At 39.1% G+C, this 24,555-nt stretch overlaps 1 protein-coding gene across 1 annotated transcript in view; it reads right to left on the reverse strand.

Annotated features, from left to right (window-relative positions):
• Positions 1 to 23,834, reverse strand: part of vwa5b1 (von Willebrand factor A domain containing 5B1) — a 73,991-nt gene extending 50,157 nt beyond the window's left edge. Inside the window, exons 1-8 of the mRNA XM_088938078.1 lie at positions 23,696 to 23,834; positions 18,531 to 18,692; positions 16,172 to 16,391; positions 15,159 to 15,313; positions 13,092 to 13,223; positions 10,107 to 10,231; positions 5,095 to 5,271; positions 534 to 644 (exon numbers count right to left, since the gene is read on the reverse strand). Of these exons, the coding sequence (XP_088794204.1) occupies positions 534 to 644; positions 5,095 to 5,271; positions 10,107 to 10,231; positions 13,092 to 13,223; positions 15,159 to 15,313; positions 16,172 to 16,391; positions 18,531 to 18,692; positions 23,696 to 23,834 (1,221 nt within the window). The remainder of the gene's footprint in view (positions 1 to 533; positions 645 to 5,094; positions 5,272 to 10,106; positions 10,232 to 13,091; positions 13,224 to 15,158; positions 15,314 to 16,171; positions 16,392 to 18,530; positions 18,693 to 23,695) is intronic.
• Positions 23,835 to 24,555: the final 721 nt, after the last annotated feature.

Below are 24,555 nucleotides of genomic sequence, written 5' to 3' on the forward strand. Positions count from 1 at the left end.
AGGTGCAAATAGTTTTAAATCAGTCCTATATTTATTGTTCATTATACAGTACTTTCCCAGACCTTTTGTTTGTGATGTACAGTACCTAAATGCAGGGTTTAAACATTGAATGCATACCAAACAGTATGAGATTTTAACCTTTATAGATAAACTACAGATGCGTTTTTTAAAAGCCGAATTCAATTCAAAAGGTTTGTTGAACAGAGCATGAGTTTCATTAAGAGTTTAATTATGTCATTGATGGCTTAGTTGGAAAAAAAGAACACAACCCCTCCATAGGGAGTCCATAGGAAAACAGCCCAACCAATTATCTCATTATATTGTGGTCAAGGAACAAGGTTTCTTCTGAGGACTGGGGGCCCATGATGTTAAATTAAAACCTCAATCTGGCTGTTATCCAACAGTGCAATACTTTGTGGTGCCATTCCTTTAGGAAGCCACAGTAAACCTCTGGAAAAGCCAGAATTTTAGGTGCACTGTTGTACATGGTGAGGAAAAGGCTGGGCTGTTCTCGGAGAAATTTAGTGTCATACTTCACTGTAGGTCTGACTCGCTGGGAACAGTGTCTTGAAAGTGGAGCCGAAGCCTATGATGTTGAAAAGACAGGCAGGGACCAGACTTTTAAGAATGACCAGCATGGCATCCTGAGAGAGAGTTAGACAGGAGAAATGTTAAAGAAACTTATTACAGCATCACCAATTAAACATTAGTTCAACTCTTTTTTTTCTTTTTTAAAATATGTAGACTACCTTTTACCCCCTTAAAAATGGAATTCCCAGTTATTTCTCTATAAATCCATTTTGGAATTGGCAATGATTAAGTAGCTCAGATTGCCTCAACAACCCATGTACAGCTTTGGTAGGGAGGTAGGCCACTTTCAGTTGGACCACCTATCTTTTTTCACACTGCAAACTGCACAGTTCCTGTAGCCCAGCCTAGCAACATAGCATTGAATGAAGGACAGACACAACTTAGCAGTGCAAACTCACAAGCACTCTGTAATCCACAAGAGTCACTGTTGCATATCAAGCCATGAATAACCTGCCTAACATAAACTCAAGCCACACAAGCCTGTTGTTAGCTGATATTTGTGGAATCTATGTCATAACTGGCTAATAACATAGCACAGGCTCAAATGAGTCATCTCTAAGCTACAGGGCTCAAACAGCATGTTGAAAGAACACCACTACTAGGACAGCCATAAGGTTCTCCCAAGCAAAAGATTTATGTAGCTTGTAACAACTACCTTACTGTAAATGGCTTCATTATAGACTGATGCCCAAGAACCAGGAGAATCATTTGTATTCACTTAGATGAGCCTACTACAAGATCATGGAGAACATGAGGTACTGTAATTTCCAGAGATCTTTGCTGTAGTGGGTATGGCCAAATATTTGGTTTTCTGAAAGAAATCATTTTTTTACAATTAATATTTTACAGGGGTGAATCAGATATGGGACAATTCTGGTTCCTCAGGTTTGGAAAACCTTGACCAGCTTTTGAATTAAAACTCTTTATATTAATAAACTAAAAGATAAATTCTTAGTTTAGTTAAGTCTGATTAATATTCTAAAATATGAATCCAAGCTGACTGTTGCCTGTCTGCATCAGAAAGACAGCATCTGAGTACCACTGGAGCTCAGATGATGCTTTAGAACCATTAAATTTGTCAAATTTAGTAAATTTGGAGGTTCTCAGGAGACAAAAGACAATCGCTATAAAAAGGTGATCCGGTTTGAAGTCCTTCAAAAACAGGAGCCTCAACTTTTGTTCCACCCTGCATCCAGAAAGCAAGAAGATGAGGAATGCAGATATGTGACAGAAGAAGATGCAGTACTTGTGAGAGGGCAATAGGTCCAGACAAGATGGAGGTCCTTTTCTGAACCACATTTCCCAAAATGCTGTGGGGAATGAGCTGCTGCCCTCAGTCACCTGACCTGGTTGGCATGAGACAGGAAGCTGTCATGACAGCAAGCAGGAGGTTTTCTGTGTCAGTCAACATACTGAATATAAAACTACTGTGATTTAAAAACATAAATCCAAATTGGCAGAAAAGGTCAGTATAAAACTCTCTGCCAACGCAGCACTTATATGTTCCAATATTCAAACAATGAAAGCTAATAATGGTCAGAGACAGCTGAACTGCCAGACTGGTCATTTATGCAAACATGCTATTAGGAAATTTAAACCACCCCCTTATACAAATTGTAGAGTACTGTGCAAGGAAATTATACTTATTACCATAACTGGACAATGAATAATTACAGGGCAATATAATGAGTTTGACATTCTCAGGAGCTATCAAAAACTCCTGCCATGAGTAGTCATTTGCAATTTTCTTTTTACATTTAAGAATTTTTGCTGTTTTGTTGCTGTTCTTGTGACACTATGATTACAACCATAACAGCAAAAATCACAAAAAAGACATACAGTATACACAACCTAACAGTCCATCTTCATTATAGCCCATCCTTTATCCAAACTACAAGTAAAGAATTATTGTCAGAATAATAACATTGTTTCTCTACCCCAGTTTTTAGTGACCCTATGCATTGCTCTGTTCTTCAAACACCACATCATTCCTGTATTCACTTCAATCACCCAGTCCATGACAGCTGACTATCACATCCAAATTGAATTGACTCCCAGTTCAATCGATATCATCCCAACTGAACTTTCCAGTTACCATCCATCCATTTCTAACCACTTCTTCCAACTCAGAGTTGCAGGGGAACTGAGCCTCAGTAGGCAAAAATCCATCAGTCAGGAGTTTGGACGGAAAACCAGTACATTGCAGGGCATACAGGCAGAAACACACTCACATCAGGTCAAAATTGCCTAGAAACCAATTAATCTACTAGTATATTTTTGGACTGTGGGAGGAAACTGGAGCATCCAGAGGAAACCCACATAAACGCACGGAGAACATACAAACTTCACACAGATAGCATCCCAGGACTGGAATTCAACCCAGGACCCCAGTGCTGCAAGGCAGCAACAGTACCACTGTGCCACCTTGCTAGTATCCAGCAACCCACAATGTCTTTCATTACTATACAGTATTTGAAAAAACTCACAAACCAAAAGGGCACAGCTCGACAAATTACTGGAAGAACTTTCCAGTATGAGAATGCAATATTCTCTAAGGAAGCCTACAAGAGAAATTGACACTATTATAGAGGGGTATCTCTCCTGGTACAGTGCATCATAAAAAAACTACTCCTTTAATCATAAGTCAGTAAACGATTTATCATGGATAGGCCTGCTAAAGATTGGAAAGCTCTCCCAGTGACAGGAATCACACCCCGAAAAGCAGCAGGACAGCTCAAAGCTCCTAAAGATCAAAAGCAGTAATAAATTATGCCTGGCTTTTTTGGGCTGTTCTGTTCCCAAGGCAGTTCCACTGCACGTCCTATCCACAAGTTAAAATTACTTTCTTCCAATTACTACAAACCTCATATGTGCTTAGCACACAGCTCCAATGGTAACAGCGAATAGGCCAAATTCAGATAGGAGAATTAAGATGGGAGAACTGAGCTAAAAACTAAAAGTCCAATCCTTATGGACATCCAACCATTTTATCCAGTACAGGGTCACAGGGGAATCATGTCCCAGGAAACTCTTATGGATGTGTTAAGCATGACTTTCTTGTTTTGTTACTTCCAGCAATCTAGGATTTTAAAACTGCAACTAAAGCTGCATATTTTTTTCATTATATTAAAAGGCATACTGGTGACTACATTACTTTGGAGCTTCGTTTTGAGGTTAAAGAAGAAGAAAATAATCATATTATTATGTTCCCCTTAGCCTTTAAAATGACTAGTTACTTCAGTGACCTTCACTCGAAGATTAGATTCTTTTGAAAATTTGTTTGAGTTGCTGCCCAGCTGTGAGTCACAAAATAGGGCCAGTCAGCCATCACCAATCTCAAAGCCAGGTAGGAGCATTTTAAAATCTGTCAGAGCTTTCTTCCAATATGGAACTATAGTTTTCAGTGCTTTTATCTGACACAGGGGACTAGCTGTCATTACTCAAAGATGTGGCATGGAATTCTTTTTTCAAAGAGCCCTGCCAAGACTTCAGTTCTTATCAACTAAGAAAGCTGTAGCTCAAATGATCATGCAGGAGGGAACAAAGACAGCTCTGTATTTTGGGGTTTAACTCCTTTACTGCTGAAACGGAGCCAAAAAATATTGACCACCCTCTATGTTCAAAAGAGTTAACACTTCAAGGCAAAACATCCTTTACTTGCTAGATAAAGGCTTTTATTCCTTTCATAGTGCCCTCATTTGCTTCAAGTAAAAGCAAATGGCGAGCTGCTTATTTTTTGATTGGCACAATGAAAGAAAGATGATGAACAAGATAATTGGGTAATGTGCTTTTGTACTTTTAAAAGTAAGAAAAGAATGTATCTAACTGGCTGCACGACGTTCCACAGTAAAGACATCTACCTTTGTCATTTGACAGCACTGACTACTAGCAAGACCAGTTTTAAACTTTTACTATTAAGGCCATAGCCCTTCAGTCATCTTACAACCCACACAATGTGTAAACTTTTGCACTAATGCAATGATAGAAAATTTGCCCTTACTGTAGTTGACTAAGTTGACCAAGATTTGCTACAACCTGGTACATTACAACATGAAGTCACTCAATGTGAGTGACTAGTCACCAACCACCAGCACAATCTAGCAACACAACCTACTGACAACACAAGCCAAGTCAGCCATATGTAACAAGTCTGCAGGAAAAATCCTAAAGGATTACTTCTGTATAGTGGAAACAACAACATACAGCTACTACTACAATTGGATATTATGTAGGATGTTTAATCCCAATTACAGTCATCAGATGTCTCAGAGCTCTGTAACTGAGACAATTACCAATTGATCAGTGACATCATTATTCCGAATTGCCAGTCTGTAGAAAAGCACATCGTGGTGAAATATGTTGAACCACTACTTTTTATTTTGATATTAGCTGATATCCATAGCCTCACATGTGGTGGTGTTGAGACAATCTGGTCCCAGTTCCCGAACCACCGCAGAGCAAAGTTCCAGAGAACAAGAGCGTAACACAATAAATGAACATTACCTTCACTCTACTGATGTTCACCCCACTCATGCTTCCACTGCGGTCGATGAGAAAAATAAATTCTCCCTGAACCCTCTTCAGGTCTGAAGGCACGGCCTTCAAGTCCGGGCAGAAGTTGAGCATGACGACAGGGTTATGGAGAATATCCTTGTGGAGACGTTTTCGGATAATCTCGACCTGAAATTTGCAAACACAGCAGTAGTCAACAAGACTAGATTTTGTTTTTAAGCATGTAGTGGGTGGTGGGATTCAAAATTCAATTCATTTTCAATGGTGAGCTGGCTGGAATTTAAGCATGTGAAAATACCCAGGTTAAAGACATCTTCCATTCACCCTACATTGTCAGTAAATGATAAATTACTAACACATTAAGTAATGTTCAGACATCAGTAAGAGCCAACCATTTTCACAAGCTGAGGACAACTTGGTAGAGTTTACTTATAGTGAATTATGGTTTAAACCAATACTAAGGCTGCTTCTATCTCTATGATGGATGATCAGTGTGATTACAACTGGAGATTTAAGAACTGATTAAGAAAATAAAGGTTCACTAACTTAGATAGTTTAATAATAGCCAAATTAGCTTCAATATAACACCTGAACCAGGCCTGTCCATACTTCAGAAGATATTCAAGGATACATCCATTCCAGGTGGAAAAGCCCCCCTAGATTCCTGGAGTATTAAAAGGGTAGGCACAATAAGATACCCATGTGAATATTTTTTAAAGGCAACAAGCAGAACTCACCTTTTCAAGAAGCAGAATCTGTGTACAGTGGATGAATCGTAGCCTATCAGACATTTGTCTTTAATCTGACCTAATGGGTCAGACAGAACCCCGTCCTACGTGCAATGAAAGTGTTCTGCAGCAAAGTCTTGCACATTTTAATTATCTCATTCGTTTTTAAAAAGAAAAGTAAAATGTAAATTTTCAATAATTCAATAAAGGGTATTGAACACACCTATTTCTAAAAACTGGCGATGATGAGAACAGGCCATTAGCCCATTAGTTCTCATTATTTTCTTGCATAGTGAGTGAACCTATCACAGGATTAAGTGTATCCCAGAAAATTCCTAGTTTCCCCATCTCCAGTATGCATCCTGGTAATGTAGTCCATATATTATTAAACTCTTAACCTTGAAATTGACTGGTCATACTGGCATGTCTAAGAAGAAATGCATTTGTATTATATATAGAGTAGGTCTATGGGCTAGACAAGGTCATATTCCTTAAGCTTGAAAGACTACTAGGGATCAATTGAGCTGGTCTGCTAAGATAAATGGGCTGTTCTCACTGGCTACTTTGGGATGTTCATATTGTCCACGAGAGGGGAAGTGATATGAACAATACATGTTGATCTGTTAGTTTTAAACTGCATGATTATTGTTCAAACTCCACGATTATTAGATTAGGAATCTAAACTAAATAAAACAATTCTTCAAGTAAAATAAATCAGTTTTTTACTTGCCATTAACCTCTTGCATAGGCTTTTCTTATAGTATTGTGCAATATTTTATTACAGATAGGGAGGCAGTGGTTAGGGCTAAAATGCTAAGTGCAATATTGGTCGCCAATAGACAAATAAGTTCTCTGGAATCCTATAAATGATTTGGGGTAACAGCATGTTATACACTTACTGAATGCCCAAAGGCATTTTTCATCTTGAAAAGAGAAGCCTACAAGGAGACCTAATTTATTTTGAGTATCCAAAATCCTCAAATGCAATAACAAAGCTAGCAAAGTGGACTTCTCCTTAAAGAAAATTAAAACACAAACCAGAGGACTTGTGTGAAAAACATAGGGAAGTGCTTCTACACAAAGGGTTGTGGGAGTCTGGAACAAGATACCCGGTCATCTTGTCAAAGCTGATACACTGCCTTCAGTCAAGAAGCTGTCTGCAGAGATACTCAATCATCAGTCAGTTACCAGCCAGATGAGCTAGCTGAACTGAGTTTCCTCCAGCCTGTAATGAGTCTTGTGTTCTTATGTTATTTAATTACATAACAATCATATTGTATAATAATTATAATTATAATGTTATAATATATAACTGTTATATATATATTTTATTATCTATATAACAGTTATTTTAAGTATGACTTTATCAGGAAATACCTTATTTCATGCTTACTTTGAAATCTGCAAAATAGCAAACTGAGTCTACCTCTATTTTTTAAATCATAAAATGGACTATCTGAAACAATTTCTTCACCCTCCGTCTATTGATATGATTTTTAACATGAATTTGATCAGGTGGCCCAGGCTGTAGCCCTGCCCTGCCACAGCAATCTACAGATAACCAGGGAAACCAGATGAAGGCAGCAAACTCGGTCCTGTAATTTTATGTATATCTGCCCTTGTATTGCAGGGCTCTATACGGTTGCTATAGATACTCTTTTATGGTTTATAGAGGGATATTAAGTCTTCAGAAAGAGATCAGTTATACAGGCAGTCTACCATGTAATTTGTTTTATTTTTTTTCCCAGAGAGAAGTATGAAAACCCTTTCTAAATAAAGCCTGTGCTGTCTTTGTAAAATAAAGAAATCTAAGGAATGGCTTAAGAAACCAAAGATTCCTACACTTTTCAGAGTTTACAATGTTTCAGAGTACAAAGACCTGCCGATGGAGACGTGAATTTATTGTGGCTGTATATTGCCTTTTATGCCAAAATGGTGTTTCACCTGTGCAAAGCTAGTTATTAAAATGGTTTCAAACCACACCATTGAGAGCTCTACCGTATATGTCGGCAAGAGAATTTTCAAATCAAGCCACAAATGCTCTTGCCAAGTTACAATAATGTAGTACATTCATCCATCCATTTTCTAACAGCTTCTTCCCATTCCGGGTTGTGATGGATGCTCTATGTTGTCAAACAACAGGCTCAAGGCAGGGTACACCCTGGAATGGACACCAGTGCATTGGGGAACACTCAGAGACACTGACACCAACTACTTACGCTTAGTGGCAATTTTCCCAGAAGCCAATTTAACCTACCAGTATATCTTTAGCCTGTGGGAGGAAACTGGGGCACCCAGAGCAAATACACATGAACATGGGGAGAATATACCAGCTCCGAGCTATCCACCTTCAAACTACTGTATCCTACAGGCTGTCCACAGATGGCACCACAAGTCCAGAACACAGCCCAGGGCCCCAGAGGCAGCAATGCATCATGGAGCCACCCTCTTGTGCTACATTTTCCAAGTAAAATTATTTTTAAAATGATCTATAAAAGATACTGTATAGTCCCAAATTACAGGAAGGGGGCATTCAAGCAAATAGTCATGTGTGGTTTGAAAATTGGTTAATAAGAAGTTAGTGCTCAAACGGAAGAAGACAGTGGGAAATTATATTATAACAGGGTGTTACACAGGAACTCATGCACTTTAAAGTATTTATAGGTGCATGTGTATTTAATTTCATGGAATATATTAATTTTTATTACAGATTTTTAATGGAGTTTATTTTATGAAAGTTCGGGAGGGCTGACAACAACCACGCTCAATCATTCCCAGCCGTCAGGGATTAGCAATCACTCCCTTCGTCCTTCCTCCACCGAACGCTATAAATACCAAACGCGATATCCCTCTTCCTCGCATCCGGCTTTTGCATCCCAGCTCCACCCCAACTCCACCTCTGCAGCTGCCCCTCGGTTACCTGGCTGGGGGGTCCTGGTCTTCTCGTCCTGTGGCCAGGAGGTCGGCCCTCAGCCAAGCGGGTTAAGTCAAATATTCGCTCCACTACAGTTCATTATGATTTGATCTTGGGCGTTGTCATTCCTCGTGAATTCCATTTTAACAAAAGTTGTTCCTTTTTCACACATACACAGTACTGTAATTAATTAATTGCTTACACTTATATAGCGCTTTTCTGGACACTCCACTCAAAGCGCTTTACAGGTAATGGGGACTCCCCTCCACCACCACCATTGTGGCTTTCTGTAGCTTTCTCTGTTCTATGTTGTATTTCCTTCTTGGTCCAGAGCATTAATAACTGCCATCAACCTTCTGCTACAACAGTTTTTTATTCCATGTAAAAGTGTCATGGATTATTTCAGTGATTTTTTTTCGCCTGTGACAACAGTGAACAGTGAAGTCACATAAGACAAAATGAAACATTGTGAGAGATAGGAAATCATTCATCCTACTGTATGTGCTAATCTTTCTCCCTTTGGTAATCACGTCAAAAATCTGACAGAGCTGGCTGATAAGGCACTTGAAGTGTCTATTCCAAAATGTAATAAAATAATAAATGAAGGGGGTAATCAATTCATCAGTTCCTTTTGGATTTGTTTAAATGCAGGAAACGTAGTCGCAGAGAGACCCATCACTCTTTTGTTTGTCTCCTTCTGTAGTTTACAATATTTCTTTTTAATTTGTGCTCATTATTAATTGATAACTCCAGAACATCTTGCATCAGTCTGTTCGTCCCTAGTTAATTGCCTGATGGAACAGTTTGGTTCATGAAGCTGCATAAAATCTATTTCACTGCAGAGCTGGATGACATTTCCTGGAGAAATGCAGGGGGAGGGTATGACAAGATACTGTATGGGATGTCTTTAACCAGAAGTCTGGAAGGAGGTCAAATTCCTACAAATTAACCTCTCTCCTGTTGAGCACCACTTCTTCACCCTTGAAGCAGCTCCCTGGCTCATTCCTCTTGAAGGTGGGGGTATTATGTGAGTTAAATCAAATAAACTTGTACTACTTTTCACACTTTCAATACATTTTCACTCTAGGGCACATTGATTAGGATTCGGCTGAACTCCTAAAGTTCTATTCTCTTTGGTGTATCTAGGGAAGTTGGAATGTCTGTGGGGGTGCATGAAGAAAGCTCAATATCTGTGACTGTTGTTTGGAGGAAAGATGTGTGCCTCAGGAGTATCCTATCCTGGTAGGCTAGGTGTGAACCAGAGATCTCTCGATTGCAGGTCCCATCCAGACCTGAACTGAAGCCTTACTGCTTAAACCTGCCTCTGACTTTCAGGACACAAACAGCGTAAACGAACTCACTTTCTTTTCACAGCTCGGGTCCTTCTTCACACCCTTGATGAAGTCGCTCCTCCCCTTCAGGTGCTCATCATACTCCTCTGGTGTCATATCCCCATCTTCTATGAGGATGTGAGGCATGTGAGGCTCTGAAAATCCGGGCAAATGAGATCAGAGCAGAGTTTCTAGGCCCTGGCTGTCAGGATTCCTGTGTCTCCTGTTTTCATTCCAGCTGTTTAATTGCTGTGTACCTCATCCCTAGGCATCAGAAAAAGGCTTTTGTAGCTTGTTCGGTCTGGCCTCTTCTTAATTTTTTGTGCTCTTTAAACTCTTACTTTAGTATCATACTGTATATATACACATTACATGACACACTTCTCCACCACAAAATCTTAAGCTTTGCATTATGCAACTGTTGAGAGTCCAGTTTACAGGTCAGTGAAACAATATACTGCACCTACAGTAAGTTAAGGAATTCTGAAACCCAGCACATGAAAGAGGGTTAATGCAAATTTGTAGCACAAACAATTCAATTGGTACTTCCATAGATTCAGTAATTAAGAATTCAGCTGGAACTAAAAAAAACAGAAGACACAGTGTGCGCACAAATCCTGTGATTTAGGCACAATGAATTAGACTGTTGTAATTCTCTTAATGGCCATCTCTAAATTCCTTTGCTTAATTCTTTATCAAACCCTAAACAGATGAAACACAAATGTTTTATTTCTGAAAGAGTTTCTCCTGTGTTGCCAGCAGTGGCATTATTTCAGCATTGTCCGTATTTTGTTTTTTTCTCTCTTTGCATTTCGCTATCTGTCATGAAATGGAACATCAAGCTGTGAAATGACACAAATCATGGAACTTGTTTCAGGGGGTAAATTCAAGTGTAATTTCTAAATCTTTTGTTCAGCAGTGTGGAGTGTCCTACTGTTCATTTGGCTAATTTAATTAAACCACATTAAGTTCAGAAATTCAGTACCATAGGCATTTTCTGCCTTTTATTTTTTTTCTGCTGGATTAAACTAGGTAGAAGCCTTGTCAAACACCTCTTCTATCTTTAATGTGTTAGATGTCAGTTTCTTTAGCTTTCTTCTCAGTTCAATTTCAAATTCACCTCACTAGAGGAACCCAGTTGGAAAGAAGAAGGTGTAATTACCAGCTCACAGTATTTTTCCTGTAAGTTTTAACCTTTTTTTTAACTGAGGAGAACTTTCATTCAATCAATCCACAAGCATTCAAGGAGTATTGACATTATGCCATTTAATTACTTCTGAGCAGATGCTACTGATATATAGTATAATATGGGCTGATGCTTTCACTTAAGTTTTCTAAGAATCATCATATAATTTTTATCATTCTATATGCCCCTTTTTGTACACTATATCTTTGCATTCGACTTATTGAATCAGAAGTATTACACACATATAATAGTGCAGCAGAGCTCTCTGACAAAGCATGGAACTGCTCAATGATCATAACCACAGTGAGAGCAGGACTATTGACCCTCAGAAATGAGTCATATTGAACTGACCCAAGGTTCAACCATTTGTGAAGGAGAAACTTTTACAAGATATTGATTGGTCTTTTGCTGAACCTGTGGTTTATATCTACAGTGATGTGCAGAACAGTTCTGCCCTGAGGAAAGGCAATACTGGAATTGAGGATTAAATTCTTTCTGCCTTACAGAGACAGTTTGCTTAGCTGCACCAAACAAAATAGGCCGGGACTCCACGCTAAGCTGCAAGACCTCATTGGGAAGACAAGACATCAGGGAAGTTCCAGAGGGATTCAGGGCGGAGTCAGGGAGTTTGGGTTTCTTGACAATAGCGCACAAAGAACTGAACAAAAGGTTGACGTTCTGTTCTAAAAGTAGGTTGGAAATGTTAAGACTGATATTTCCTTGCGCTGCAGTAATTTGAGTTGACATATTCTACCCTTTAAAATAATCAAATATCAGTCAGCGAGATTTGAAAAAAAAACATTAGCTGGTCAATGCTTTGTTCTCTAATTCTCTGACACAATAATTTGCTTTGCATTCTTCATTTTCCTTACTGAAGTTCAATTTCTCTAGTTTGGAGCACGGATCTCCAGAAATCGCACAATGTATTATCATGTATGCATTTTATTTTGTGTCTTCATCCAAGATGACTTATAGTTAATAATACAATTGTGTTATATATCAGATCTTTACTAGTATACTGTACATGAACTAGCACAGAGAAATTCTTCAAAGTTGATATTTCTTACATATCCAGTGCTCCTATCTCACCTTACCTATCTAAACATTATTTTGTGTAGGACTTTTGTCAGGCTGCTCAGGGCTTGGAATTGCACATACTGTAGTGAGGGATGCCACAATGAAGTGAGATTACTATGCAGTTGATAAGTACAGGATTGGGCACTGGCTGCTTTGAGCCATCTCAAGGCTGTAATCAAAAGAAGGTTCAATGTGATACCCCATGTTACACAGCTTGTGTACGGTCATATGTTGCTATACTAAAGGTATCATCCTATCCAATTACAGGGAATGAGTTGATGATTCCCCACCAGTTTATAAATCTGCTGGGGTCTACCACTGCCAGACGACCCCAGATTTGAGCCGACAACATTGCAGAAGTGTATTCCCACCATCTATACACTGACCCATGTTATCACTGCAATGTTTTTTTTTCCTTTGAAGCTCTTGTTCAAAAATTACAAAATTGCAACAATTGCGGCAACATAGGGTAACAAAGGAGAACGTCGATATAATACAAAAAGGAGAATGATGAAGACAGAAAAGAAAGAAAATAAGTGGGATAACAGATAAGTACATTCAAGGTCAGATGTAGAGAAAATGAGAAAAAACAGGTACAATAGTGATGAAATCAGGATTACTTCCCATCCAAATTCAGATAAGTGATGAACGGCATCAAAATATCATGAAATGTCGATGTTTGTCTTTTAACAGACATTATAGATTTCACAAATAAACACTGCCAAGTTATTAAAAAGAGTGAAGAAACCTACCGCTTGGGTAGATGATAATTTCAACAGGGCGATCGTAGGTGTATTTGTCAGCCAGGGTGACGACGATATTGGTCGCGGAATGAGCTGAGGGGTCTGCGTCTGCCCGGATCGCATGAGTCGGACTCTCTACACCTGTACACAGGCAGAATCATCATCAACGCACCAGGAGAGGTTACAGCCACCATGGCAGTCACCCATACATCCTGAAATCATATATTTTTGAACACCTAGTACAGGAGCACCAAGGACGAGATCACTATTGTTCATTCCAATACTCACTGATATCATCTGCATCCAAGAAGTGGTAACTTTCTTCTTTTTTTATTTAGGACAACTTCAAGTTATCTTCTTCCCTGTATTCTTATACTTCTAATTGTGTTACAAAATTACTATTATTCTATTTAATATGTTTCTGATTGTACTGACTAATACACCGTATTTAGCTGATAATATACTGAATGTTCACTAAGCTTTTAGCCTTTTAGGGATCCACTAGGGCCTTAGGTTACACACAAAATCCCTAACCAAATAATATTGGTTACTGGTTCCGATGTGTCAATGTCATAAATAGTTGCAACGGAGAAACATTATGGTGATACACATTTATAGACTTCAAGCGATGTTGTCAAAACATACTTTATAAGTTGTCAAAACCAAAATATAACATTGGCACAATGCTACAATGCAATGCTAGTGATCGCCTGATATTTTAGGATTCCGTAACATCTGCAATTATTTGTACAATAATTTAAACAAAACATCCTCTAATTAATTTCTTTTAAAGACCTCTGTTTATATATTTTTAAATCATCTAATTTTGTATAAATCATATACAAAAACATGTCTGATTGTCTGTGGTAACCACACTACACCCTCTGGGAACATTTTAAAATTCTAAAACGTTCATTTTTTATATTAGCCAACCCACCACCATCGAGGACAATCTGTAAATTGTAAATTGTTACGTTTTGTGCCAGCTGGAAAGTCATGTTATTTATTTTTATTTTACTTCGCAAACCCTCTCACTGTATGGTTTAATAAAAATACCACATGCTCAATGTTTGGTATTTCATTGGAATCCATACTGGTGAAAGCAGCCAATTAAGAATCTGCATGAAAAGTGGTTCAGAAAGACTATATTAATTACACAAGAATGGAAAAACATACATCCATGCCTTGCGTCAGTAATAAAGCTCACATAGTTGTTATAGCTGTAATGAGAGAGGGGTCCAGAGAATGACATGTTCAGCTTCAACGATCAGCAGATTAGCACAGAAAAACCAGAAAGCCTACTGTACATCCGTCTGATCCATCTGCGTGATTGTTGTTACACTACAGAGATTACAGCGCAAGAAATTTCAGGAAAAAATAATCAGCACATTATCATAATGACTTTAGATCATAAACTGTAGGAAAAGGATCTGGTCATCCAGGGTTAACATGCGCCCCACAGAACATCTGAGGTTATAATACACTGGGTAGTAGACTGTTTCTACTGAATGCTGACAGGACCTACGTGTAGGTGGGCAGGACTAAAGACAATGTGTGTGGAGACTTGGCAATATGATGAATATGGTTGTACTTAACATTGTATTGCATTTGCCACACTTGATGTGGGGATTCATTCATTCAAGAATGCATTTGGTGTAACCCAACTATTCGGCGATGCAGTGTTGAACTCCTTCAGCTAACGGGTTTTCATTCCAGTAGTGTCAGCTCGTCTTCCAGCAAGATAATACCAAATACAAATCATGTTTATTTGGCAAGCAGTGGGTTTTATGTGAGCTTACTAAATTAGTGACTACTTTATATTGCTGGGGGAGGTTAAAGAATGAGAAAGCTGACAAATGTGTTCATTCTCCAAATAAAATTTATGGAATGCAAATGTAGCATCAGCAACGCAATGAAGGAAAGCAATTTGGCATCTGGTAGCCAGACGGAATGTATATTAATACACAACAGCTCTCCAAAGGAAGAGACATTAGATTGAAACACCATCAGGGTCTGTACAATCTGATATGGGATCAGGCTCAATTTGCAATGGTACACTTTTCATTTTCTGCTGACCTGCTAAGAGACAAGGCCCTCTGATCTCCAGCTGAAAATTAAATTCATAATCAATGGAGTTGATTGGCTCTTCTTCCAGTAACCAAGCGAGACATAGCTGGCTGTTCACTGTAGTCTGATCATGGGGACCCAGGGCACAATGATGTCTATCCTTGCTGGACAAGAGAAAGAAAAAAAAATAGCATTAGGTCATCACTGACACAAGAGGTGTCAGTGGTACAAAATGAGAAATGTGGTTATCCATACTGCTCCGTGAGGAAGGGCACAGTCAAATATTTAGGAGATTCAAGATAAAATTCTGCGATCAGAAAACGAAAATCATCCTAGACATGACCTGTTTACAAAACACGGGGGTAGACTGTGGTCTTTGTCAGCACTATTGCTGTCTTGTAGCCTGATCACTCAGAAACTAAGCAAAATTGGCATACTGTAAGAAGTGCTTTTGCACCAGTAGATAATGCTCATCTCTCTGAACCAGGAGTTCCAAATCAGTGATCCATTATGGCATTGTCATGTAGGAAGTGCCGTGCTTTGGATGAAAGTTTAAACTGGAGTTCTGATTACTAAGTCATTAAAGTTCCTTTTCTGTTCCTAAAAGCCTCACTGTTCATAAAAGCAAGAGAGCTAACCCCAAACCCCAAAGCTTTGACTAAACTCCACAAAATGTAAAGTGCTATCTAAGTGCAACTTACAACTTATTGAAAATCCTAATATCAAGCTTTGTTTAAGCAGGGAACTGAGAAAGAGCAGAGGGGTGTATGGTAAGAGAGAACAATTCCAAAACAGTTATGAAAAACCCTGGTAGTGATGCAAAAGTGCTATTGGAGAAAATTATTAAGCGTGTGACAGAATGCACAAAATAGATATAGCAGTAATTGCTCACATGGGGAGTATTTATTTTTGAGGAATGTTTGTATTATAATGTTAGCAAAACTGATTTTTGACATTTTTCCCCGAAGTCCCTGCCATTGGAGAATAATTTGAATGCTGCCTTGCATATTAAAGATGCTTACTTTCTGGTCGGGTTCTGAGAGTGGCTGTGCTCTTCGTTAATGTATCTCTGCACTTTCGGGGTGCAGACTGGGGGGGAGGTCACCCGGATCGCTCCACTGGGGAGGGCCATCAGCTCTGAGGATGTGCTCACGAGCACTGTCACTGTCTCCAATGGGGGAATGATACCCAGGTTGACAACTAACACTGTCCGCTCCAAGTCCTCATCCAGCATGATGTGTCCTAGTGTGGAGAAAGACAGCACATGAGCAAGAGTGCCCTTCAGATTGAGTCATGGAATCCCTTGTTATAAAGGCTGCATGGAGACATATTGCATGGTTAGTACTGCTGCCTCACAGCCCCACACTCCTGGGTTTGATTGCTGCTTGGGCTGTTTGTGTGGACATCATTTTTCTCTCCATTTCCTCTCCATTCTTCTCTCCATTTTTGCATGGCTGTTCTCCAAGAGCTCCCTGAATTTCCACCTCCCAGACCAGGGGGGCTCAAGGGCTTTTTGTCTGTGCTGGTTTGAGCCCAGTACAGGCAATAGTGGACTTACTGTATGCACAAAATGAACGAGATAAATTTAGTTCAGGAAGGATGAAGGCAGCCGAACTAATTAAGCTCAGCAGCTGCAACTAAACTAATCCTGACGTAATGGCCTCGGTGCACACGTATACTACACATCACCCTCTCCTCTTCCTCGTTCATTTTCACATCCCTCCTCCACTCCATATCCACCTTTACATCTATCCCCTAGGTCATCTTTTCTCTAAGCTTTGGGGTCCTGGCCTCCCTGTCCTAACCTGCCAAGAGGGCAAAGTTTTCACTGAATTCAATCAACAGTTCTACCGTCACACAGTCTTAGACTGCTTTCTTTCCTCATGAGTTATTATGGGCTGTATGGCCTCTTTCCATTTGTGGCTTTTCTGAAGTTCTGATACTCTAAAATCAGTTAGAGAATGGTTACATTCCTTTGTTTCCTGTGTTTTAACTACTCCAAAAAATCTGGAGTCTTGAAGTGGTTGTGCATAAGAAGGTGATTCTGTTGTGTGCAATGTTTTTACTTTTTTCCCCTATTTGTTTTAAAAATGAACTCACGAGAAAATTGCATTCTTTAAATATTTTTTTCTACAACTTTTTGTCCAAGTTTCCCTACACTTAAGATGGACAGTTTGTCTAGTTTGTACCCAGACAGTCTAGTCTACATGACCTACATGTGCAAGTAAAATCCAGTTGTTCAGTTTCATGACAGTACATGTATTTTGCATCCAAGTCCAGATAAAGAGTCTCTGCTAATTTAGAAACCGGTAGTGCCAGAACACAGCAGAACACAATGTAAAAGCAAGGAAAATTTAAGACAAACCTCACAGAGACATAATTGTGTGGAGAATCCATCTTCCCCCCACTCAAAGACGCGACAAAATGTGAGGGGGACAACCTCCTTTCTTGCCAGTAAAATATTTGCAGTTTGCAAAAAGTTTTTTTATAATTGAAAAGGTTGCAACTATTTTAGCAGAAGACAGTTCAAGGAGAGATCTTGAGGTGAACTTCATCCAGCTATGGATCAATGAAAGCTAGAGATTAAGGTGATTCATGTATAAATGAACTAATGGAATATACAGTATGTCTTATGTATGTCATAGTGTATGTGTCAGCGTCATGATAGTGTCTGCTCATAAAGTATTGCCATTAATATATTTCAGCTTTTCATTATCTTTTCAGCATGTATTTATAGCAACCTTTACATTTGCCAGTGTATATCTTTACATTGAATTTCTGTATAGGAAGGGAGATCTTCAAGTGCATAATTAGAAAGTAAAATTAAATCTTCTTATTGACAGTAGCTCATGGCAACTCTTGGCATGTCTCCTAAATCAAGTAAAATAATTCCAGTGAAAGCTCCAGTCTTTACTCAGATTTAAGGGACACAAAGATTTGTGTGCCTTTTTATATAAAGCTAGTTTTTTACTATAATTTCTCCTTCCTGGACCCAAGTCACAGTTTGTGGCATCATCACCTTCAAAACGTTACAATTCCTGTTGAAACAGTGGGTACCCAGCTTCAGAAACCCAGCTGTGCGCTTTTTTTTTGTCCTTTGCTATGGGCAAACAGCAAGAAAACAGCAGAAGACAAAACAACAATCACAGGGCACCGACTGTGGGCTCAGTGGGGAAACTCCCATGAGCACCTCTCCTGCTCTGCGGTTATAAAGGTTAATATTCCCTCCTGCAGACAACTAGGAGTTACATTTTTCATGTTTTCTATTTTCTGTGTAGTGTTAATTTTCTCATAATCTGTGGGAATTCAAGCTTCAGTCACTGTGTCGTGAACCTGTGCCCTCTAATTTTGAAAACAGAAATGAATCTTTTAAGACATTACCACTGCCATTTTGGAACGTCCCATTGGCCACTGTACAGCAGTCGAAGTAGCAGTCATCAATTTTGGCTTTGTCTTTAATTTGCACTGTGACTATTCGACTGGATATCATGGCTTCGAAGCCCACCACTGTAGAGCATTCATCCAGCGGGTAGATGAAGAGACCTGAAAAACAGGAGAGGGAGTGGGCAAATCTGAATCATTCTTGGGTCTTCCTAAACAACTATTCGACAGGTCAGAAGCTCTCGGTCCTGGAGTATGTTTAAATACTATTTATAGAAGGGTGTGAAGAAACGTACTATTCTCGTTCATATGCTCTAATGGAAATGTACGTATAGGGTGCCTGAAATTTCTTAAAACCAAAATAGGACTATAAATATAAAACTATTTTACCGTTGTCTTTGAAGGTGAGGGGAAAGAGGGTACAAAAAATTGATTTTTACAATTGTTTCTATTTGATTTATCTGTCAATTTTTGGTATAAAACTCCAAAACTACTCAAAGCAAATTTGTTTCCTATCAGCTGCTAGAAATGTCTGTTTAATAAGATGCGGTGCCTATATCCGGAAAAGCCTGGATTGCAGGTGAACAGTCTTAGAGAGAACACAAGGTTGAACAGGTTCCTTTCTTTACCAGGAAGCTGATACTGGGACAAATGGAGAGTTATCTGAAAGCCTTTGGCAGTAAATTTTAAATTGACATACAGTTGGAGAAAGATCCAGTAAGATTTCTAAGCATTTGAAGGAAATCTTCAATATCAGGAAATCCAAGACTCATGGTTATCGTAGTGCTCCCTCAGTCTTTCTCCAAGACAAGCAGAATAGTGAAGAGTAACTGATGAGACTGACTGCTAATTAAATTGAAGTGGCTACCAGTAGGTCCTTTTACACCAGTTTTATTATTGGGTGGTTAAGGACTCTGGTCACGTGACACTTTTATGAAAATGTCACAAATGAATTTACTATAATATACAGTAATTGTCCTTGCTAGAGTTTCGATTTTGTATTTTTGGAATCCTGCACTAAAAACTGAAATAATTAAGAACTCTGTTTCTTGCAGCTCCTCTTGTTTTTTCCTCATTCACCAAGACAAAACAAGTTTAACCTATTTTTAAAGGATCTACCTACCTGGATGTTTCAGAGGCTTCTAGAAAAGACCCCAGGGTACTGGCTTTAACTACATGGCTGGGCATCTCACTCCTTACACAAAGGGTGGTGGGAGTGTGGAACAATATACGCAGTCATGCTGTCGAAGCCGATTACCTGGTTTCGTTCAAGAAATGGCTGAAGAAGATCCTGGTATCAATTAGCTTCGAAACAAACAAACTACATGGCCTGAATGGCCCTTTGTCATTTATAACTTTGCTTCTGTTCTTACGTTACAAATTAAAGCTCCATGCTGCAACTACTGTAGGTGATGTTGAATAACACAGACAGTTAGGGATAGCTTCCATAAGGGTGTTCTATTGACTGATATGTTTCTATATAAAAGGGCTATCTCCTTAAGTTCCACACTGACCACCTCCCATTCTTTGTTTATATAACATCAATGACAGTCATTGTCTTTTAATTCCAAAACACCATTTAGATGTGTTTTTTAGGTGTAGCTCAGAAAACATCAAGGACAAGGTGTAAGAGAATATTTATTCATATTTATTCATTCAGCGTTACCTCAGCTACTTGCTGATAAAACAAGCAGTTTAATGAAAAGGGAAATCCAATGCAGATCCAATTTCAAAACAGAGAATGCTTTTTTTAAATAAAATATTTCATCAAAGAAAACACTGGAATTCATCGTTGATAGTTTTGATAAATGTACAGTAACTGCCTAAACAAAGACAAAAACATGCGACAAGGATATTTATTACTCCTGAGAGCCAGGAAGGTATTGAAACTAACCCAGAGGTCTGCAGTATTTATCTGTTCATTCTTGACTGTAAACAGAAGTAATTTCTGCTGAAAAATATCCAGTTTTACTAAATGTCACAGAGTGAACTTCCATCAGTACATAGAACATTCTGTCATTAATAGAAGGCTTTGTGGGAGAGCAAAGGTTTCAATTCACAGTCAGCTCTGGAAACGAGGCCTATATCACATAAATGATTTACAGTATTAGCCATAGCAAAAAGATTACCAGGATTCAAAGAACCTGGAGAGTGTGTGAGACAAAATGGAAAACCAGATTCTTTTTACAGCTCTGAACTGAGAAACACTGTCACATGTGGCTGCATTGCTGCCTTCTACGATTATTATTTGTATTGTTATTTCTAATTCATGTGAAATATATGCTGTAGCTCCTGCCTGTGTCCTGAAAACAATATGGCACCATCCATATTAAGAAAATAGAGTTTATTGGTTCTTATAATATTTCCTTAACGTAAACCAATGACTTACTGTATATACAGTAATTGAAACACGAAAGTTTGAAGATCTGGTACTATATTTTCAAGAGGATCAAAGGAAATATTTTAATATGTAACAACATATGGTGTCCTTTCTTGTCTTTCAACAATTTTGCATATCAAGCTGTTAAGCAGATGTGTAGTAAAAAATCATTAAAAAGCTACAAGCAGGCGCTTAGTGTGTGTCTCCAGCAGTCTGGGATGCCAAAGTGTGAAAAGCATCAGCCGAATCAGCATTGAGAGACACAATTATCAAGCAGTCAAAGACAAATTGCAAGAAACAGGGCACAAAGAAAGATAGCTCTTTTGAAGGTGGAGACACTTGCTGCCTTTCCCCAAGCGTACATCTGTTTTCTTTCTGCTAGATCATCTCACCAGTTCACATTTGATCATTTACAGTGTAGAGAGATGTAACAGGAGCCGGTCCTGACTCCCGTGTAGTGTGTATTTAGGACCCTGTGCAGACGGTATAATCCGGAAGAGACTGGAGAAGGGCTACGGGGAAAACACGGTGAGGAATATGAAGGGATGGCGAACAGGGGGGCGGTGCCGACAGTGATCCAGGTGCATGGGGGGAGCACAGGCAAACGAGTCCAAAACAGTCCAAATAGGAAAACCAGGGCGCAGTCCATGATCTAAAACCAGGAGATCCATCCAAGACAACACACGAATAAAAACAGGGAACGGGGACATGGAACCAGGAGCAAGACAGTTTAAAAGAAGAGTAACGAGGCCAGGCGCTCTGAGCCCTGGACTCAGCTGGTCAGGATACCGTTCCGAAGCGTGCGCCCTCGAGCCGCAGACGTGGGGCAACTCGATGCTAGGCGGGCCTCGGGGCGTCCGTCTTCCAATGCAGAGCCCCAGTCTTCAGAGGCACGAGGTTAAAATAATATACGGGGAACAAGGGACAGGTGAACGTGGTAATGAAACTAAAATACAAAAAGGTTCTGAGCGCCCTCTAGAGGAGGGATGACGATTGTGACTGTAGATAGGGCTTCCAAGACAACCTGGAGCTGTTGAATTGGAATTCAACGTGCCATGTTCCAGCACAGTGGCACAATGGCTAACATTGTGACCTCACAGCACGGGGGTTCAATTCCAGACCTGGGGTGCTGTCTGTGTGGGGTTTGTATGTTCTTCCCATGTTCACGTAGGGATTCCTCTGGGCGAACTGGTTTCCTCCCACAGTCCAAAGACCAACTGGTAGGTTTCGCAGGTCTTTCTCAGTTGCTGTTGTCCATACTGTACGTCTCCCTGATTGACTGTCTGCTGTTGCCACCCAGCATCAGTGAGACCACCTACAGTAAACACTCGACATCTCAGCCTTATCTCTGTCTCTTTTACACAGATTTGATAACTGTAAATTTTTATTTCCTGTGTTAGTTAACCAGCTGAACTCTGAGCTGCTGGCCCTCTAGCTGTGTGGAAAACATACAGGCCATCAAGCTCTGTTTCTCTGTTATCTGTCCCAACGTGTGACTTTCAATTAGGTGATAGCAGATGGGCTGCAACTGTTGTCATTGCACCAAATGTTAGTGAATAAAATTAGGTTATCAATGCTTGGAGTGGTGTGTAAAACCACACTTTCTCTAATTCATTTACCGTAGATATCAACCTGTAATTAGTATTAAAAAATCCATAAGTCAGCACTAGCCAAAAATGCATAAAAGTATGATAAATACATAAAAAAACATTTTATTTTAACATTCACCATCACTATCTGGGAGGATAATTTCCACATTTTACTGGGTATCATTTGTTTGATCAGGTGTGAAATGAAATAGGTTGATGAGAATACACACTATTTAGAAAAAGCTGTGGAAAAACACTAGAGAGAGAGAGAAATTGCATTAATAATTTCTACCGCCTGTTCTCAACACTCCCATTGTTTGATTGCCCTAAAGTAAACCAAAAAGGGTTTTGCAGTAATTTTTGCATGCTTATTTTTCTTGATTACTGTGGTATCAAGTCGGTTTGGTTTTAGATTTAAGAAGCAGGTACTCATGGACAGAGCAATAATCTCAGCAACTGCTTTACTACAAAACATTTAATGTAATTCACTCGATTCAATCATGTATAACAAAATAATACTGTAACATGCCTGTAAATACCTTCCTCTCTCGTCAGTGTGCTCTTTGTATATCGCTTTTAAGGGCTAGACATGCAGTCTTTCCTACTCTTCAGATTTTACTTTAAGAGTTGTATTACAATACCATTGCTACACAAGCCCCTGATGTTTATTTTGTGGTGCATTTTCTCATTTCGGACGGGTATTAGATTCTCTAGGATGCTGCCAGTGGCAGGAGAGTCGAACCTTTACAGTAGATATGATGATTGCTTGCCAGGACATGTAGTATGAACAAATGTTGTAGTGTTGCAATTGTGTAACTATTTTGGAGATAATTGGACGTTCGGTGATGTTAAACAGAGTCTGAGGCCCAAAAAGAAGAATACCAGCACACACAAGTCAAGTATCTTAGAAGGAGACAAAGTAAACAATCTTCGCTATCTCTGATATTCTAACAAATTTCCCAACTTGGAAAAAATGTTAAAAGTTTACATTTCCCAAGGAAAAGTTTCAGCTACACCTACAAGAACCATCTCCTTAACCATTTGTTACAACAGTTTTGGAGTTTTTAATGTGACAGTTGAGTAAAGTATAAAGTTATATCACTCAATGTGTAAATTTCTGATGAGTGCATCGATAATTTTCTTTGGTTTTCTACATTTTTACCTTTTACTATGAGGTTTGCACCTGGGTAGCTTACCTTCTATAGGATGGTCCTCTATGTTGTTGTAGGTCAGGGAAGCTGTCATTGCCAAGGTGTAACCTCTGACACAGGAAGTGATTTCAGAGGTACTGAGTGGCAGAGCACTCCGTTTTCCCTTATTGATGAGACCGGGCATGGTAGACTTTTTCTGTTGCGCACTGGGTTAACTGGAAAAATAACAAAATACACATGAAGCCTTTGAGGTAAAAATATAAATTTAAGAAATTTACGACATAAATCCACCTGTTGTAGTTCACTCCCCACAAATACCCCGTCTCCGTAATCTGAGTTTCTTTCTTAATTTAAAATGTAAAATTCTTAATGCTGGGGGAGTGAGGTCATGAAGTAAAGCTCTGAATTGCAACACTCTGCTTGGCAACCCTGTTGTGCTTTTAGAATTTTCTTCAGACATCCGTTTCATAAATTAGTCATTTAAAAAAGTAATTATGTACAGCACACATCCTGAATATTACCTCAGAACAATAAAATTTCCTTTTCAATTACAGTCTGCAGTTTATATTCAAAACCGAGATGAAATGGATTTTGGTGACGGACCATTTGCCAATATTTATAAAGTTTTCAACAGGAAGTACTGTATGTTAATAATTTGAAGCCTATAAAATGTTTTATGTTTCAATACCCAAGTAATATATGTGCATTGTATTTAACCAATAGACAATCATGTCTTTCTATACCGATGTAAGTTTCTGGTGTGCATTGACTGTACCCAAAATTGTTCCACTGGGACTGATAACATACTCATGGATCAAGACTTAAATTGTGAAGGACTCTTTCCGTGACCACACGAGTCCTTCAACACACATGCACGTGAACACCTGTTGAAAGCATGTGAAACA

Source organism: Atractosteus spatula, chromosome 20 (assembly GCF_055471065.1).
Source record: "Atractosteus spatula isolate fAtrSpa1 chromosome 20, fAtrSpa1.hap1, whole genome shotgun sequence".
NCBI classification, from domain to species: Eukaryota; Metazoa; Chordata; class Actinopteri; order Semionotiformes; family Lepisosteidae; genus Atractosteus; species Atractosteus spatula.